Genomic DNA, 19,163 nt, shown 5'->3' with positions numbered 1-19,163 from the left:
GAGTAGATAAATGCTCCAGAAATTTTATATCTAATGATTATATGCACATTGTTATGAGCTTGACTTTAATGACTTCAGTTTAATTACTTTTCAGATGTTATGGTAACATAATAAATTGAGAAGCAGAAGTATACTGGTTCACTCCTATCACTGGGAGGCTGAGGCAAGAGAATCCCAAGTTTGAAGGTAGCCTGGATTTTTTTAGCAAAGTCTTATCTCAAAAAACAAACAAACAAACAAACAAACAAAAAAAAAACAAAGCTGGAGAAGCAAGGTCTTTATATTAATGAGATGTATTTAAGAGAAAAGAGGATCAGAGAATTTGCTGTGAGGTTGTGTTTCCTAGTAATGTCCCAATGTCACCAATAAAGTCTCACCACATGACAGCCCAAATGTGAGCTGAATAAGGAAGGATACCACAATCGGACATGTCAAAGTGGATGGGAAGAGGCCCATGAGGCCTCAACCCTACACAAAGAACTACAGGCAACTGAGGAGTGGGAGTGGGAGAGGTGGTCTTCCCAGGGAGGAGCACAGCAATTGGTCATCCAGTGCCAAACAGGCAGCCCATGAGACATACATACAAGTAACATATGGCCTGAACATGTTACATGTGGTCTGTATATGTATACACATGTACATACATATGTGTGTGAAATAACATCTAGTGGAAAAAGCGGCCATGAACTTAAAGTCAGGGAACTGTATATGGGGGATTTGGAGGGAGGAAGGAAGGGACAAATGTAATTATAATACCATAAAAAGAAAAAAGCATAGTGTTAGTAGAGAATGTTATGTGACTTGATATGAATATTTTTCAGTCTTAAAAATTGTTTCTTAATTTGAGAATTTCATACAATATATTTTGATCATATTCTTTCCCCTCCTCCAACTCCCCCAGAGTCTCTCTCCACACCAGCTTCATGCTTTTTTGTCTTTCTTTCTTTTTTTTTTTTGGTTTTTTTGTTTTTTTGTTTTTCGAGACAGGGTTTCTCTGTGTAGCTTTGCGCCTTTCCTGGAACTCACTTGGTAGCCCAGGTTAGCCTCGAACTCACAGAGATCCGCCTGGCTCTGCCTCCCGAGTGCTGGGATTAAAGGCGTGCGCCACCACCACCGCCCGGCAACTTTTTTGTCTTTCTTAAGGAAAACAAACACACGCACAATCAAAATGACAAAGACCAAAAAGCACAAAATGTCATGAAATTCATTGTGTGATCATCATCCACTTCTGGGCATCGAGCCAGTACTGGAGTTTGGTTGTTATACTCAGTATCGTTCCATTGAAAAAAGCAATTTTCCCTCTTCCAGCGGCTGCCAATTGCAAAGAGCTTCTGACTAGAGATGGACTTTGTGCCACTTCCCTTTTTCCTTGCTGGCATTTTGTCTGGCTTGAACATTACACAGTACATGCTGTTTCTGTCTCTGTGAATTCATGTGTGCATCAGCCCTATTGTGTCTTAAAAATACTTTTTTTCTTGATGTTGTCCACTGCCTCTGGCTCTTGAAATTTTTGGATTCCTTATTCTGCATAGATTTTAGAGCCTTGAAGGGATAAAGACATCCCATTTAGGGCTAATTGTTCCAAAGTTTCTCACTTTCTTCTCACTGTCTAGTTGTGGGTCTCTGTGTTAATTACCCTGTAAAGCAAGAAGAAGCTTCTCTGATAAGGTTCATAATAATGGTAGGTTTTCCCGTGGATGTAGTCATATGTTTTTCCTGTTCCACCTGGCACCAAAGTCCCACAGCTGCTTATAAAATAATCACTCAGAGGCTTAATATTAATTATCAATTGTATGGCAGGTTTCTCGCTAGCTAGCTCTTATAACTTAACCCATTTCTGTTTATCTATAAGTTGCCATGTGGCTGTGACTTACTGGTATTTTCACCTCTCCTGGAGGTTTAAGATTTAGCATTTGAATGATTGTTCAATTTCTTCTACCTTGTCTTCAAGACCTGAAGTTCTGTCTTCTAATTCATTCAGTCTGTTGGTGAGACTTTTCCTTTGGACTTTTAAAATGATTTCCTGAGTCTTTCAGTTTTGTTTTTATTTCAGTTTGGCTTTTTTGTGGTGATTCTGTTTCTTTGTAAAATTCTATTTTCATATATGGACTGTTTTCCTTATCATTCTGCTGTGTGTGTTTTCAAGGTCTTCATTCAGTCATTTATTCTTATCCTCTCTTTAAGGTCCTTGAACATAATCATAATTGGTATTTTGAAAGCTTTGTCTTGTACTATCTTCTGTTGGGTTTATCTAAATTGTTTTATTACCAATAATGACTCGAGTGTCAGATGTTGGAGTGAAAACCTGATAGATAAAAGAAGCAGCGAAGGAGTGACTAGTTGATGTTCTTCCCATACTTCCCAGATCTAAAAGGACCTTGAATCTTTCAAAGCCTCTCCCCACTCTTTCCTGTGCCTCTCTGTTGTGTCCTGGGTCCTCCAAAGTCTGTCTCTGTGGGCAATTCTTGTCAACTAGTTGCTGGCTCCGCCCCCCTGATCCAAGTTTAACTTTAATTAACACAGTTTCAGAGTGGTCATTGTGTGATCAAATATCCTGAAACATGCTTTGGCTAAATTGCTTTTCTCAGCAAATCTTATAATAGGCGTAGTGGCTTCTGGAGGAGAAATATTATCTTGGTTGTTGGTGTTTGTGATTTTGGGATGGGATCTGGATGTCTGAAGTTAATGATGTTTTTGGTGTTACTTGGTGTAGATAATCTGGTCGTGCCTTTGTTTGGTGGGTGTTTGGGTCTTTTTGTTCTTTCTCCAATCTTTCAGTTTGTGTGGGGCAGCTGAATGATGCTTGGTTTTCAGTGTTGGGGCCATGGTGGGTTTCAGGGTTTAGACTTTGTTTCTAAATTGGTGTAGTAGATAGGTGGCTGATGTTGTAGTTGGAACTCTGGGTTCTGACTTCAATCAGTCCCATTTAGGGTGCAGGGGGAGGGCTGGGTGGTAGGCTAGCAGATGGGATAAGAGGACTGACATTGGGAATTTTTTTTTTTTTTTGGTATTCTCTCATATATTACATCCTGACCTCAGTTTCCTCTCTCCACAGCCTCCCTCCCCATCTACTCTGTCTCCATTTCCCTTCAGGAAAGGGCAGGCCTCCTAGGGATATCAACCAAACATGGCATATCAAGTTGCACTAAGACTAGGCATCTCCCCTGCCCTCTAGTATTAAGGATACAATCCAGTAGGAGGAAAAGGTCCCAAAAAGCAGGCAAAAGAGTCAGAGACAGCCCCTGCTCTTACTGTTAGGAGTCCCACAAGAAGACCAAGCTACATAACCATGACATATATGCAGAGTGCTTAGGTCAGACCTGTGCAGGTTCCTTGGTTGTCATTTCGGTCTGTGTGAGCCCCTATGAGCCCAGGTTCATTGATTCTGCGGGTTTTCTTGTGGCGTCCTTGACCCCTCTGGCTCCTACAGTCCTTACCCCTCTTCTGCAGGATTCCCTAAGCTCTGCCTAATGTTTGGCTGTGGGTCTCTACATTGGTTTCTTTCAGTTGCTAGATGAAGCCTCTTTGATGGCGATTATTCTAGGCTCCTGTCTATGAGTATAGCAGAATATCACTAGGAATCATTTTATTGTCTTTTTTTTTTGGGGGGGGGGCTGGTAATGTTTGGTTCTACTCTAGGTTTCTGGGCTATCCAGCCTTTGGTTCCTGGCCTGTAGCCTCTGGTTCCTGGTCCTCCAGGTAGTGTCAGCAGTGGGCTCCCTCTCATGGCATGAGTCTCAAGCTGGACCAGTCATTTGTTGGCCACAACCACAATTTCTGTGCCACCTTTACCCTAGCATATCTTGGAGGAGGACAAATGTAGATGGAAGGTTTTGTGGCTGAGGTGGGGTCCCGATCCCTCCACCAGAAGTCTTGCCTGGTTACAGGAGATGGCCGGTTCGGGCTCTGTGTCTCCTGTTACTAGGAGTCTTAGCTTGTAGATTCCTAGGAGTTTACATTACACTAGGTTTCTAGCTCATCCCTGAGATGCCCCCAATTCCAGTTGTCTCTCCCAGTACACTCTCCTTCCATCCTCCCCGCACCCAATCCCTACTGTTCCTGGGAATCGCTTAAGTAGGGTTCTGTGTTGCTCCATATGGCCCAGGCCTTGAGACTCAGTGGCTGGGGAGATGCTGGAAGAGGGGAAGGAATGTGATGGGGAGACTGGCTCTGGGGATTCCTACCCGAAGTCCTCAGTGTATCACCGGGCCTCTACTCCAGTCCGTCCCAGACTGGGGCAGTGCAAAGGTGCATGGTAGGTGTGCAAGCTGGGCATCGGAAATGACTTGGGGATCTGTTAAAGAGAGGCTGGGGTTGGGGTTCCTGTGGTCTCTGTCTTGCACCCAGTCTGATCATTATATTGGTAGCCTAAAGTCAATGGAATATCTGATTCATTTCAGATCATTTTGTAAAATATTTTCACAGTGACTTACTGATTTCTCTAATGGGATGTCAAAAAACGAGGGTAGATATGTAATAATCTAGGAAATAGTCCTGTGCATGCAATTAGATATTCTAAGTTGCCTTTCTAGAGTCTGCTTTTCTGTGTTTTTATTCTCTCCTGATGTATGTCTTATTCAAAAATGCACATTCTTCCTACTGCCTGAATTTTCATCTGCTTTTATATTTTGCATATGAAAAACTCAAAGTAGAAATTAATTCCTCAGTTGAGACCTACTATACTCACCTTCCAAGAACAGGATGTTTAAAAGCTAAAGAATGTCCCTTTTCTGTGAAGTCATGCTAATACTATTTACAATTAATTTTTGTTTTCTAGAACCAGTTTTTTTTTTTACATTTATTTTATGGGTGTTTCAGTTAATTTTTAGTTTGCTTATATGGCTGCCCAATATCCATAAACCATGTGTCTTATTTTACTCTTGACAAGAACTAGGTTATGTTCAAGTTTACATGTTTTGTTCCACCTACCAAAGAGGTTATATACAATGTTACTTATTAATCCAAGCATTCAATAAGTATTTATTAACAAGTTGGCTATGGAACATATATTATTAAGCTAGTCACTGGGGTAAAATTGAGAGCAAAACAAAAATCTCCATGGATTTTTTTCATCACACAAGTAGGGGTAATCAGAAAGTTGTGTCATGAACAAAACGTGCAGCTGTGATAAATGCACTGTGTTCTGATGCTTTGAAAGTCTAACGGAGAGGTTTGGCCCAGTCGCTGAAGCGAGGGAATGCACTCCTAGGGAAGTACCATTGAAGTGCTGCAGGAGCACTGGAGGAGGGGAGAAGGAGAGCATCCTGGTTCTGTTAGCTCTGGGGAATTGTGGGGACGCTCTTTTCCTTTCCCCATAACTACATGTGGAACATGGAGATAGATTGGTTGTTACATTAAAGTCTATAGATGATGCTATCTTAAAAGAAATAAAATGAACTAGGAAGGAAATAGTTTAAACTGAAATAGAGGTTAGTTCATAGACTTCTGGATACTTGATTATGAATTAAAGCACAAAATTTTGAGATAAAATATTAGTGGCAAAACCATTGTTATTTTTGAGAATTAGCAATAAATGGAAACCCTAGTGAGTAGGAAGACTCAATGTTCTAAAGATGTCAGTTGTCCTCAATCTAATCTATAATACAATGCAATGGCAGTGATAAGCTCACTATGATTTTCATGGAAATGGATAAGAGCATCATAGTGTTTTATGGAAGTAAAATGTTTTACCAATAGTAAAATCTTTTCAACAGAGAAGAGTAAAGAGACTGAACTATTTTTACCTTTTAACTATTTTAACTATTAGATTTCAAAAACAGTTACAAAGCCGGATATCTTAGTTACTTTTCTACTGCTGTGACAAAACGCCATAGCTCATAAGAGAAAGTGTTTAATTGGGTTTACAGTTTTAGAGGGTTTGAGTCCATCATGGCCAAGCAAAGGCATGATGGCAGGATCAACTGAGAGCTCACATCTTGATCCACAGCAGAAGGCAGAGAATACACTGAAGATTGCAGGAGGCTTTTGAAGCCTTAAATCCCACCTCCATGACACAGCTCTTACAACAAAGTCACACCTTCTAATCCTTCCTAAACAGGCTCATCAACTAGGGACCAAGGATTCAAATGTGAGCCTGTGGGGGAAGCCACCCAAAGTGCTGGGTATCAGGGATGTATAGATTTCTTTCCCCTCTTCAAGTCACCTCTATAATTCAGAGTAGGTATTCTAATTTGAGTCTTTATAAATTGATGTAGCAATGAACTCTCATTTTTTTTATTTTGAACTATAATATACTGCTTGAAGAAAATGGTTACTTTTATTGTTTCTGTAACAGTACTAGACAGAAGCAACCTAAGGGAGAATGCATTAATTTTGGTTCATGGTTTCAGAAGGTTTACTCCTTGTTTGCTTGGCCGTATCCATCATGTGGACAGAACATGGCAGTGGGGGGATATGGCAGAGGTTACATACCTCATGGCAGGCAGATGGGTTGGTGTAGGGCTCAAGGAAGAAGAAGAGAGAGGAGGGAAGGAGGAAGGGGTCAAAAGAAGATACCTCAATATTCTTTAGGACAGTGGTTCTCAACCTGCCTAGTGCTGTGACCCTTTAATAAAGCTCATATTGTACTGATCCCAACCATTAAATTATTTTCATTGCTACTTCATAACTGTAATTTTGCTACGGTTATGAATTGTAATGTTAGTACCTGATATGCAGGATATCTGATATGCAACCCCTAGAAGGGGTTGGATGCATAGGTTGAGAACCACTACTTTAGGATCTACTCCTCATGGCCAGCATCCTTCAGCTAGGTCCTACCTCCCAACGTTTTGATAACCTCCACAAGTATTTCCTTAGCTAAGGACCAGACATTCAGTGCAAGATCCTTTTGGGACAAAACTTCATATCTCAATCATAACAAAAATATATCATCTACAAACTACCTCAAAATAATCCAAAGGCTGTATATCTGTATCTTGTAGAGATTATATGATAAGTCTCAGAAAAGGGAGAAAATAAATTTAACATCAGTCTAGAAATAGGAAAAGGTGTGAGTTCACCATCGAAAGTAAAGTTTTAAGGAGCAAGCCTGCCACAGATGCCTTTTAAAGCAGTAATGTAAATGATTGGTTTGTGGAGAGCTTAAAGACACATGTATAAATAACCACAATAAAACTATGAGGCTGGGAAGGATTTCCAGGAATAGCAATAAACACGAATTTATAGGATCTGTTAATTCACAGGAATAACATTTACTTTAGAAAATACTGAATTTGATGACTTCTTTAGTGATGAATATTGATGTAGATCATACACAAAACTTTGGATTATTAAGCTTTTATGAAATAATAAAAATTACCAACACTTCAAAATTTATGCATTATTGTGTATAACTTAAACATTAGTTTGTAAAGTGCTTTTTAATAGAATATAGTGTCTTTGACTATTGAAATTTGCTAAACTTGGATTGTACATAAAGTTTTAGTGGAATATATCCTAGCTCATTTATTTGCACATTATCTATGGCTGCCTTTATGTCTCAGTGATGAATTGTGACAAAGATTGTATGGCCCACATGCCTAAAATATTATGCAGCTCTTTGCAATGTGTGGTAACTTTCTAATCTGCCTTTCTAGAAAGTTATATATTAAAATTTATCTATGTAAGATCTCTTGGACCTTTCAATGTATTATTGCAAGTTTGTTCTGGAGTAAGAGTAGACACTGCTCCCAGTGAAATACAGCACAGTGTCCATCAATGTAAGTGTGGATCTCAATATATGATAGGCTGATCGCACAAATTGGTGGAAGAGAGATTAACTACTTAAGAAATGATGATGGGCAAATAGAATCTCTATATAAAGAATATTGAGATTAAATCTCTATCATATCACATATAAAAATAAACTTCAGATCGAATAAAAGCTTAGCTGTGAGAAGTAAAATTATAAGGCTATTTAAAAGAGACTGGAGAATTTATTACTAACACAGGTGAATGCACATGGATGTATCTGTGTGCACACACATGCCTATACACACACACACACACACACACACACACACACACACACACACACACACACACACAGCAGTTAAATCACAGTGATGAAGAAATTGGTATATTGAGTACTGCAAAATAAGCAATTAGACCACAAACTTGGAGAAGATTTTGCTGTGTTTAAATTTATAAAGGATAATATATGATAATATAAAGGATATCTATGATACTCCTTCAAACCAGGAAGAAAAATATAGGAAGCCATATCCATAGTGTTTGTTAAAAGATCTGAGTAAGCAGTTGATATGAGTAGCAGTCCGTTTGAGTGAACTTCATCAGAAACTAGAAAATGTCTTGTTCTTTGGGCCTACTGGTTAGAATCTGATACTCTCACTGCTGTGGCTCAGGTATGATTTCAGGTTGGGGAGTCTTCCTTCTGTTAGGTATAATAGCACCCACCTCAGTCTTATCACTTGGGAATCGGAGCAGGAAGTTCTGGAGTTCTAGGCCAGCCTGGGCTACACAGATGATGGGGTAGGTAGGCAGGCAGGCAGGCAGGTAGGTAGGTAGATAGGTAGGTAGGTAGATGTGCAGAGAGATATAGGACTAGAGAGAGAACTATGAATTGAAGGCAGAGAGAACAGGTCACGATGCATTCTGATGTGTGTAAGGACTGAAAGAAAGACAGGATGACTTTAAAGGAGAGAAGAAATAATGTCAAACCCGGGGTTAAAGATGTCGACTTGTACCTTGTGCTGTCGTATGTCACTTCACAGTGGGGTTATGAGAAATATATGATAGATGACGTCATCACTCTACAAATATCATATGGTATATTACACAAACTTACTCTGTACCTAGGCTATATTATAACTTCATGGAACTCCCATGATATGTGCAGCTCATTGTTGCTTGAAGCATCATCATTTGGCACATGACTGTACATTCAAGGCTTTGTAGGTCATTATAATAGTCGAGTTAACAATGAGCATATTATTTAATTTTCACATATTTGTAAATTTTATAAAATCTTTTATATTGTTTTGTGTTTCATATCTTATAACCCAAACACACATTTTGATGTGGTTCTGGTTTTCTTAAGTTTGCTGAGACTTGTTTTGTAGTTAACTAGGTGGATTATCTTGGAGTGTTGTAGTGTATGCTCTTGAGATGAATGTGTATTCTGCTATTTTGGGATAGAAAAATAATTTATTTTTGTCCCATTATATCTAAAGTGCACTTCAAGACCTTTATTTCTGTATTGATTTTTCTGTTTATATGCTCTATAAAGTGTCGATGGCGAGCTAATGGACCCATCACTCTTTCTTACTGTTTCACTAGGAATCCAGTATTTGCCTTCTGTATTTTGCTGCTTCAGTGTTGGGTGTATACATATTTAGAATTCATATATGTTCTTGATGAATTTATTATAACAGAAGAACTTTGTATCTTTTTACAGTTTTTGATATAGTATTTTATTTTTATTTTGTGTGTCTCTGCTTGTGTGGAATATCTCCTCAGTCCTACTTTAATCTGTGTGTCCTCAGTGGTGAAGTGGGTCTTATAGGCAGCCTACAGTTGAGTTTTGTGTTTTCCTTGGAAAGAAATCTTTCATTTATTTTGACAAGAGGACATTATCTATGATACACAAGATACTTACTGGTAGATGAGGAGTGGTTATTGTGACTTAATTTTATTCTAGTTGTTTTGTACATTTTCCCCTTTTAATTTTTAAATTGGCATACACAATAACATGTTTTCTTATGATGTTTTTATTCAGACCTAGTTTTGTCTAGTTGTCTTTAGAGTTTTTACTTTGGTTTCTGGCTATTTGATGAGGGTATGAGAGAGAGGGAGGGGTGGAGTGGAGGAATGAATGAGAAATTGGGGTTTATTTTATAAGGGCTTCTCTGAGGTGTGTTTTGTCTTAGTGTCTTTTTGTTATTTTTGTAAAATTCCTTGTCCTCATCTCTTTAGTTGCCTTTTTTTTCTGGAGTTTTATTTCACCCACCACATTGACAGTGAGGTCATTGCTGTTTTTCTGACCTCTCTTATCCTCTGTCAGTTTCATTTTGGACAGTTTTTATCAACTCATTTTCTATACATTACTATACAGTCTTCTCAGGAAGGAATTCTTCATCTTTGATAGCATAATTTTCCTTCTAGAATTTCCATCCAATTCTTTATTTCATTATTACAATTTTCTGTTCTAATTCCCCATTTCTTCGTAAATGATTCCACCTTTTCTATGTATTTTTTATTTTAATAATTTTAAACATTTTAATTAAGATATAATTATATCATTCTTTTTTTCTCCCTCTTATTTCTCCTATGTTCCCTCCCAAATGTGCTTATTCCCAAATCCATGTCATCTTTGAGTTTATTTGTTATGTTTCTTGTAGTGGATTATTTATTTGTTGTTTTCATCTCTTGGTGCTGTATCTTTGAGTTGTATTTGTGCCTGGATGTGGAATACCCTTGCCGACAGGCTGTTGGTGTTGAGAATTTAAACCTCAAAGAAATCACGAATTTAGATAAGTTTGGATTTTGATGTAGCCATCATTGTCTTTAGTGCAACATAGGCCCAAAACTCTTCCAAGCACGTGAGCGGCTTCTGCATTCCCTTTGAATGGATGGTGGTGTGCTGGAAGTTGCCGTCCTTACACATACTCCCCATGTAAAGGCTACATAGGTCACTCCCATACACTGGAGTCTTTGGAAGTAGTCAGCTTCTGATGCTTATTTCTTTATGATTGCATCGCAGGGAAATGGGTGTGCTCTATGATGGTTCCCTCCTTCCAGTTTTGACAGGTCCTAGTCACCATGTGAGTTCTTGGTCTGTCTTACCTATGGAAACAAGTATGCCTTGATCTCCAATTCTGTATCCAGTTTTGGGGCAGGAGTTTCCTCCCATGTCCCAGTGATAAAAGATGTTTTGTTTGTGTTTGGGTATTTTCTGCACTGTGGAGAAAGGATTTCTTCAATCCTTGTCTGTAGCTATAATGGCTCTTTGCCTTCATCTTAAGTGACAGAGCTTATTTTTCTTGCTTGTGGTTTAAAGAAAGCTTTTACTATTTTAGCAAAATCAGGAAATCATGTCTGTACCTCAGCAGCCAAAATTTACCTTTTAATGTCTGCACATATGCACTCCCCCCAAAGCAGGGCTGTGTTTCTTGGCTGTGTTTTCAAGTCTTCCAGAGTACTTGTGGAGGGAAGGCTGTGGGAAAGTACTCTGCATCTGGATCTTTAGCTGTTTGCAGCTGTCATGTTAGATGAATCTTGCCATTTCACTATTTGTTAAAATTTTAATTGACCTCTGCCTAGAGCTGTAGCTTCATAGATACAGTATTTACCTAGAATGTGTGAAGCTTTAGTTTCAGTCTCCACAACCACATACAACAGATGTGGTTGTGTGTGCCTCTAATCCTAGCAATGGACACCTGAAGCTGGAGATCAGAAGTCCACGTCATCTTTGATACATAGAAAGTTCGAAGCCATCCTTGGATATATGAGATGCTATCTCAAAAATCAGCAAACAAATAAACAACTCCTCAAATAATAAAGATTTCCCTTTACCTGTCTGTATGGTACTACTTCCTTCTCCTGTGTTATTGCCAGAGATGGAACAATTAGACTTGGTGTACTTTGGAATTTAGATTGTTTGCCTGATAACTTCCCTTCTGATGGGCTTAAAATAAGTTATGGTTTTGTAGATTGTCAGCTTTAGGATTGGAGTGATACCACTTTTAGTTTTCTAAATCTTTAAAAAAATTTTTTTTTTGGTGGTTTTTGAGACAGGGTTTCTGTGTGTGATAGTCCTGGCTTTCCTGAAACTCACTTTGTAGACCATGTTGGCCTCAAACTCACTGAGATCCGCCTGCCTCTGCCTCCCGAGTGCTGGGATTAAAGGCGTACGCCACTGTGCCAGCTCTCCTGGAGGTTTTCTAAATCTTAAGTTAATTATAGTTATGAAGCATTAAAATAGAAAATAGAAAAATTTGTAATGATACAACTTTCCAATTGTCCCTTTTCTTAACTTAGTTTTCTTTTTGATTCATTTTATTTGTATTTATTTATGTGTGTGTTTCTACATGTTAGTATGAGCAAGTCTGTGTGTTCATAGAGGTCAGAAGAGGGTGTCAGAGCTCCTGGGACATTGTGAACCACCCAATGTGGGACCTGGAAACCCAATGTGGTCCCGGAGTAACAAGTGCTCTTAGCTGCCGAGACAGCTCCCCGGCTCCAGTATTTTAATTTTCTAGTACACCTGGCTTTCCTTTTTTTTTTTTTTTTGCATAACTCCATTTGTCAGGCTGAGAATGTGTCACAGTCACAGTGTTTTCTTTTTATAGCTGAACTGTGTTCTGACAGGTGAACAGATGCATTTATCTCTCTGTGGAGAGTCTAGTTCACTTTAGTTCAGACTGTGTCTCTGCTTTTAAGACACTAGGTTATGGATTCTTTGTGGAGGTAAAATTGTCTTCCTGTATTTCTGAGGCTAAACTGTTGAAAAATAGTAGTAGGTAGAAGTTTAGTTTAATATTCAAGGAAGTGTTCCACAAACATAATTTTATAATTAATATGTTTATCAAAGATAGAACTAATTTCAACACTTTTATGTTGCACTATGCCATTCAAGCAAGATATTATTCTATAGTTCATAAAATTAAAATTTATACTCCTTTAATCTCATCCTGTATATTCTGATTATAAAATAGATTGTGATTTTCTTTGATCATCAGAAAACCAATTTTGAAAACCCTTTTTCTTTCCTGCAGAAAACTGCATCAACAGTTTGAAATGTACAAGGAACAAGTCAAGAAGATGGGAGAAGAATCGCAGCAGCAGCAAGAACAGAAGGGTGACGCCCCAACCTGTGGGATCTGCCACAAGACGAAGTTTGCTGACGGATGCGGCCATAACTGTTCTTATTGCCAAACGAAGTTCTGCGCTCGGTGTGGGGGTCGAGTGTCATTACGCTCAAACAAGGTACAGGACAAAATATGATTGTTTTCCAATAGTCAAGCTTATTGTGAATAAAGTGGAATAGATACCTGAAATTACGAAGAACACACCCTGTTATTCTCATCTTTTACTGAATGTGAAAGGTGGTCTTCACTGTTTCAAGTCCGCTTGTGATGTTGGGTAGAATCCTGGGGCCTTTGACTTTCGAACATAGTGAAGACATTTAGAGATTAATTGATATGTCCTTTGTTGTGGATAATGAAAACTCTGATCCAGAGAGACTAAGATTGACTTTAATAGCCACTGATTACTATCAGAACTCTGATAGAGATTCTCTATTATTGGAACACTTGCACAGACTTTGTAGATTATTTGTCTTCCCTGGTCACTGGAAACAAGACCATTCCAGCTCTGAGATCTTTTCTTGTTTTGTAGCTTTGGAAGCTATACTCCGCTTTGTTTTTGTTTTCGTATTGATGAAATTGCTTTCAGCTATGGAATTTACAGATTTTTTTTTTCATATTTATTTTAGGTGTTATCTACACTTTATCTGCTTTAGTGAATATGTAAAGGTTACTCATAGAATACTTTGTCAAATTAGCAAAAGCAGTATTACAAATGCTCTGCTGAGTTCTTTGAATTCCCTTCCTAATTAATATCTTATCATTAAACTAATTACTTAGTTTTTACATATAGACAAATCTGTACATACATTATTTGGGAATAATTGTGGGAATTAGTTCTCCTGTGTGATTTTATGTCTTTATTTTCTTATTGTTTGTTTCTCTCAATGTTTTGTTTGCCCAGAACCAATCCTTTATTTCTCCTAATGCTTCCTCTTGGCTTGATGATAGTTTGTGCATATGTATGTGTATACGTACACATATTATATTGCTATAATTTTGAGTAAAAGTGATACAAGCAGAAATCCTTAGTCTTAGAAGAAATGTATTCAGTCTTTCAATATTAGGTATAATGTTACCTATAATTTTTCATAGGTGCCATCAATTACAAATTTGCTAAGAATTTTTTTTTTGTAAGATCTTCAATAGGAGTTGGACCTTCCCAATGCCTTTTGCCTTCTATTGAGATTATTTTTTGATTTTTTCCCCCGCTTATTTAAGATGATGAGGTATATTGACTGATTTTTGACTGTTGAACCATCCCTGTTTTTCTTGGAATAAAATCCAGTTGGTTATGATAGGTAACTCATTTCATTATTAATGAGTTTGATTTGCAAATCTCTTTCCTTGATTTTGGAATTAGCATCACACTGGCCTAATGGAAAAGATTATAAAGTATTTTACCCTCTTTAATGTCATAGGAGAGTTTGTATAGAACTGATAATCTATTTTTTTATGTCTTATCCACATGCAGAGCAGTTGAGTTGTCTCATTGGTGCCATCCAGTGACTCAGGTCCTTTTTTAGTTATTAAACATACTTGTTAGTTTTGATTTGATAAGGTATCTGGGGAGGTGTTAAAGCACACTTCAATGTTTTATTTGATTCAGAAGGTTTTTTTGTGTGTATGAGTAAGTTTTCATAATTATATCTTTTAAGGAATTTGTCCAGTTTCACATAAGTAAATTTATTGATGAAAAATCTTCGTAATATTTCACTATTTTTTAATATGCATACACTCAGTGGTGATGCTGCATCATTCCTTATTTTGGTAATTAGAGTCTTTTTTTCTGTTGAATTTGGTCACATATTTGATAATTTTATTGACCTAAAAATCAATTTGTTTTATTGAGTTTTTTCTATTGCTAAATTATGCTTTCATCCTTATTATTTTTTCTATTTCCTTTGGTTGAATTTTGTGTTTCTTAAAGGGAAAGTGAAGTGTTAATACCTTTCTCTGATATAGGGATCACATGCTCCTAATTTCTTTCAAGTACTTTTAGTTGCTTCTCTCGATTTCCAATTTAATATTTTTCATTTTCTTTAAATTAAAAATACCCTCAAAATTTCCTCTCAGCCTCTGAGTCTTTTTCTCTTTGATTCTGTCTCCAGGCTCTTCCTAAGCTTCCTCTCACTGTCCTGTTTTATGAAAATTCTTGAACAGTAGCCCTGGGTTTATTATTGCGCTTATCTCCTTGTCTATCTTTCACCGACATTGTCCTTTGTTGCCTTATATTAATTACTTTTAAAACACAACGTTCACATTAGTTGAGGTTTCATACATGCATATATGTATTTTGATCGTATTTTTCCCTCTCCTCCAGCTCTTTCCGGATCCTCCTCCATTTCCCTCCCAACTTGATTCTCTCCCTTTTCCTCTTTCTCATTCTTTCAAATAACCTACTGAGTCTGTGTTGCCCATATGCACATAGATGTGAGGCCATCCGATGGACCATGGCATAGTACAAGGGGACATACCCTAAAAAAGGCTTTCTCTTTCCTAACAGCCACCAACTGTCCACAACTCCTCAGAAGAGGTAGGGCTTCTGGGCCCTTCCCTACTTCCTGCTGGAGTAGTCCCTGGACTGATCTTGTGCAGGGCTTGTACAAACAACCACAGCTGCAATGAGTTCATGAATGCCTTGTCATGTACAGAAGATACTGTTTCCTCCAGCTCTCCCAAACCTTGGGCTCTTACACTCTTAAAACTTTCACTTCCTCAGAGTTCTCTGAGGCTGGGGAGAAAGTGTGTGAGTAGTTGTCACTGTTACGGCTGAGCACTCCAGAGACCCTTACTCTCTGTTTTCTGACCATTTGTGAGTCTATGCTTCAACTGCTATCCATTGCACAGCATCTGATATCAAGTGTCTGAAAAGACCTTCTTCTCGTCAGATATGGAGGAACATTGTTTAATCTGAGCTACTAGGAAGGCAGGATGATTGTAAATTCGAATCTAGTGTGGGTTACATGTCTCAATTAAAATAAAACAGGACTGTAGACATAGTTCAGTGATAGAGCAGTTGCCTAGCATGTGTGATTTCTAATCCCAGAACAGCAAACCAAATAGCAGAGAGTCTTCCATGTTTTTATGCTTTTTGTTCAGGTAGGAGGGAAAAATCTGGTCCTTGCTACTCAGTGTAGACTAGAAACAGAAGTATCTGATGACATCTGATCATAGCTTAATTGTTTGCTAATACATATCTCCATTTCTAATATATGAAAGGTGCCCTTTTACTACAGACGTCTTAAGCACAGTAAACTGTTAGACTACTCTGTGGTGGCATTGTGTTCCCCAAAATATTGTGCACCCTAATAAACTTTATCTGGGGTCAGAGACAGAACAGCCACTAGATACAAAGGCTAGAAAATGGTGGCACTCATACCTTTAATCCTAGCACTCCAGAGGTAGAAAGAAATCCCTCTGGATCTCTGTGAGTTCAAGGCCACATTGGAAACGGGCAGGCATGGTGACACACGCCTTTAATCCCAAGAAGTGAGCCTTTAATCCCAGGGAATGATGGCAAAAACAGAAAGATATATAAGGCATGAAGACCAGAAACTAGAAGCATTTGTCTGGTTAGCTTTTAGGTTTTGAGCAGCACAGTTCAGCTGAGAGCCATTTGGATATGAGGACACAGAGGCTTCCAGTCTGAGGAAACAAGGTCAGCTGAGAAGTTGGCCAGGTGAGGTTAGCTGTGGCTTGTTCTGTCTCTCTGATCTTCCAGTTTCACCCCAATACCTGGCCTCAGGTTTGATCTTATTAATAAGAACTTTTAAAGATTCATGCTACAGTACTCCTTGAACATATGTTGTACTGTGAACAACTTTAAATCTCTATATTTTAGCTTAGTTGCATGAGCAGTTTCATTGAAGAAGGAAGGAGCCAGAGGCAGGACACTTCACAATTCTCTCTTCTCGATTTCTATCTGAGGGTGATGTCAGGAAGTAAAAGACTAAAAAGCAATTTAGATTTTTAGTTCAGGGAAGACTACGCTGGGTTTCTATATTATAACTTCTAAATTTTCTTTCAAGTGAGAGAGCTGTAATATGAACATCTTAATTTATATAGGAAGGCATTCATTTGAATGGAATGGGGAAAGCATCCACATTATAAGGTCCAACTTACGTTTTCAAATTTGGTCTTGTAAATACCCAGCTGCCTCATGTCATAGAAGGTTTTGCTCTCAATAGTTGCTCAGTGCATTTCTTTGACTTATTTAAGGTCAGTGAAATATTGTCAGACTATCCTTATAGAGAATACAAATATTTTATATCTCAATATGAAGTTATTAAAATTCTTGTAATCTTCTAAGAGAATACAAGAAATAACTGTTTGCTTAGTTTTGAGGCTCTTTCATGTGGAGTCACGCTTTGCAGTTACCTATGTCTCTTGGTACACTGAGGACAGAACAAGACATGCTAGTCACATGGAGATGCCAATATAAGATACACTGCACCATTCTGCTTTCTATGTTCCTCTTTAATGGTATTTCCTTAACAAGTAAAAATTCCATAGGATTATAGGCAAATGAAGAGATGAGGAAACATTATTTTGTAACATTTAAATTGTGGAAAACATTGAATAAGACATTAAGAGTAATTTATAATAAGGAATATTTTAAACTTTACTTTTTTTTTTTTTTCCCCAGATAGGATTTCTCTGTGTAGCCCTGGTGGTCCTGGAACTCGCTCTGTAGATCAGGGTGGATTTGAACTTGGAGATCTGCCTGCCTCTGCCTCTCGAGTGCTGGAATTAAAGGCATGTGCCACCATGCCCGACAATAAGGATTATTTTTACGCTTCAAAATATGACAGCTTTAACTTATTTCTTTTGTCTTTTGGTCGAAAAAATTGATTGCCATGTGTTTAATTTCCATCTGCTTGATTAATCTAACTTTGAAAAAATTTCAGAATTATATTGTTTAGCTTAAATAGACCACTTCAAATGGGACATTTCATCTTATAGAAATAATCTGGAAAATAAAGCAATTAATCTAAATGACCTTTAAGGTTTTTTCTGGGTTTAATATCTTATGACATCAGTTTCTACTAACTTACTCTTATAATTCTTGAAATATCTGATAAATGTACTTCTGATAAATGAAGTAAAGCTAAGTATTTCTACTGCTTAAATAATCTAAAAACTAATTAAGAAGCTTCATTAATCCTCATTATATGTAGTATATATAGTGATTTAGGCTTTTTTTTAACCATTCTTTTATATATTATAATGAAGGTATTGAAGCTAGTACTATTTTAGAAAACTGGTTAATTGAAATTTGAGGAATGGAAAAGCAAATTTATATAATTATATAAACATAATCTTTGGTGTAATTCTAGCCATCTATGGTTTGTAGAATCAAATTTTGGAAAGAAGTTGAGTTTCCAGGTAACACATAATGACAGTCATTCAGTTAAGAAATGAAAGTTGGGAGAGCAATTTGACATACAGACCATGCCAGAGCAAAACTCCATTTTTGAATGCAGATGGAAAAACCTATTTACCCATATGGATGTACTCAACCACGAACCCACACAGCACCTTGGATATACTCAAATGTCAGTCCAGAGCATCCCATAGTCTGGTCACCTCCCATAGCTGTTACTGGGTGGCATAAGAGTACCCAGGCGGGCAGAGACATCCAGGCCCAGCAGCGGTCCACAGAGGTAGACAGGCCTGGCGGCGGAGACAAGCAGACGCAGGTAGGCCTGTGGCGGGGGCCCGTGGAGGTAGATGGGCCCAGCGGCGGCAGCCGACAGGAATATTCAGACCCGGCGGCAGCTGGCAGAGACACTCAGGCCCAGCGGCGGCCCACAGAGGTAGACGGGCCCAGCAGCGGCCCGCTGAGGTAAACGGGCCCGGCGGCAGCGGCCAACAGGGACATTCAGGCCCGGCGGCAGCCGGCAGAGACATTCAGGCCCAGCAGCGACCCACAGAGGTAGACAGGCCCGGCGGCAGAGACAAGCAGACGCAGGTAGGCCTGCGGCGGCGGCCCGCGGAGGTAGACGGGCCCAGCAACAGCCCGCTGAGGTAGACGTGCCCAGCGGCGGCAGCCGGCAGAGACATTCAGGCCCAGCGGCGGTCCACAGAGGTAGACAGGCCCGGCGGTGGAGACAAGCAGACGCAGGTAGGCCTGTGGCGGCGGCCTGTGGAGGTAGACGGACCCAGCGGCAGCCCACTGAGGTAGACGTGCCCGGCGGCAGCGGCCGACAGAGACATTCAGGCCCGGTGGCGGCCCCCAGAGGCAGACAGAACCAGCGGCAGCTGACAGGGACCACAGGCCCGGCGGAGGACCGCAGAGGTAAACAGGCCCAGGGACGGAGACAAGCAGACGCA

At 38.9% G+C, this 19,163-nt stretch overlaps 1 protein-coding gene across 39 annotated transcripts in view; it reads left to right on the top strand.

Annotated features, from left to right (window-relative positions):
- Rims2 (regulating synaptic membrane exocytosis 2) overlaps positions 1-19,163 on the top strand; it is a 491,805-nt gene that overhangs the window by 77,159 nt on the left and 395,483 nt on the right. For all 39 annotated transcript variants that reach the window (XM_042265269.2, XM_042265264.2, XM_042265278.2 and 36 more), the window contains one exon: positions 12,738-12,948. In XM_042265269.2, the coding sequence (XP_042121203.1) occupies positions 12,738-12,948 (211 nt within the window). Of the gene's footprint in view, positions 1-12,737; positions 12,949-19,163 lie in introns of those variants that run through there.

This window comes from Peromyscus maniculatus, chromosome 20, assembly GCF_049852395.1.
Source record: "Peromyscus maniculatus bairdii isolate BWxNUB_F1_BW_parent chromosome 20, HU_Pman_BW_mat_3.1, whole genome shotgun sequence".
NCBI classification, from domain to species: domain Eukaryota; kingdom Metazoa; phylum Chordata; class Mammalia; order Rodentia; family Cricetidae; genus Peromyscus; species Peromyscus maniculatus.
This window is presented reverse-complemented; position numbering and strand designations above follow the sequence as displayed.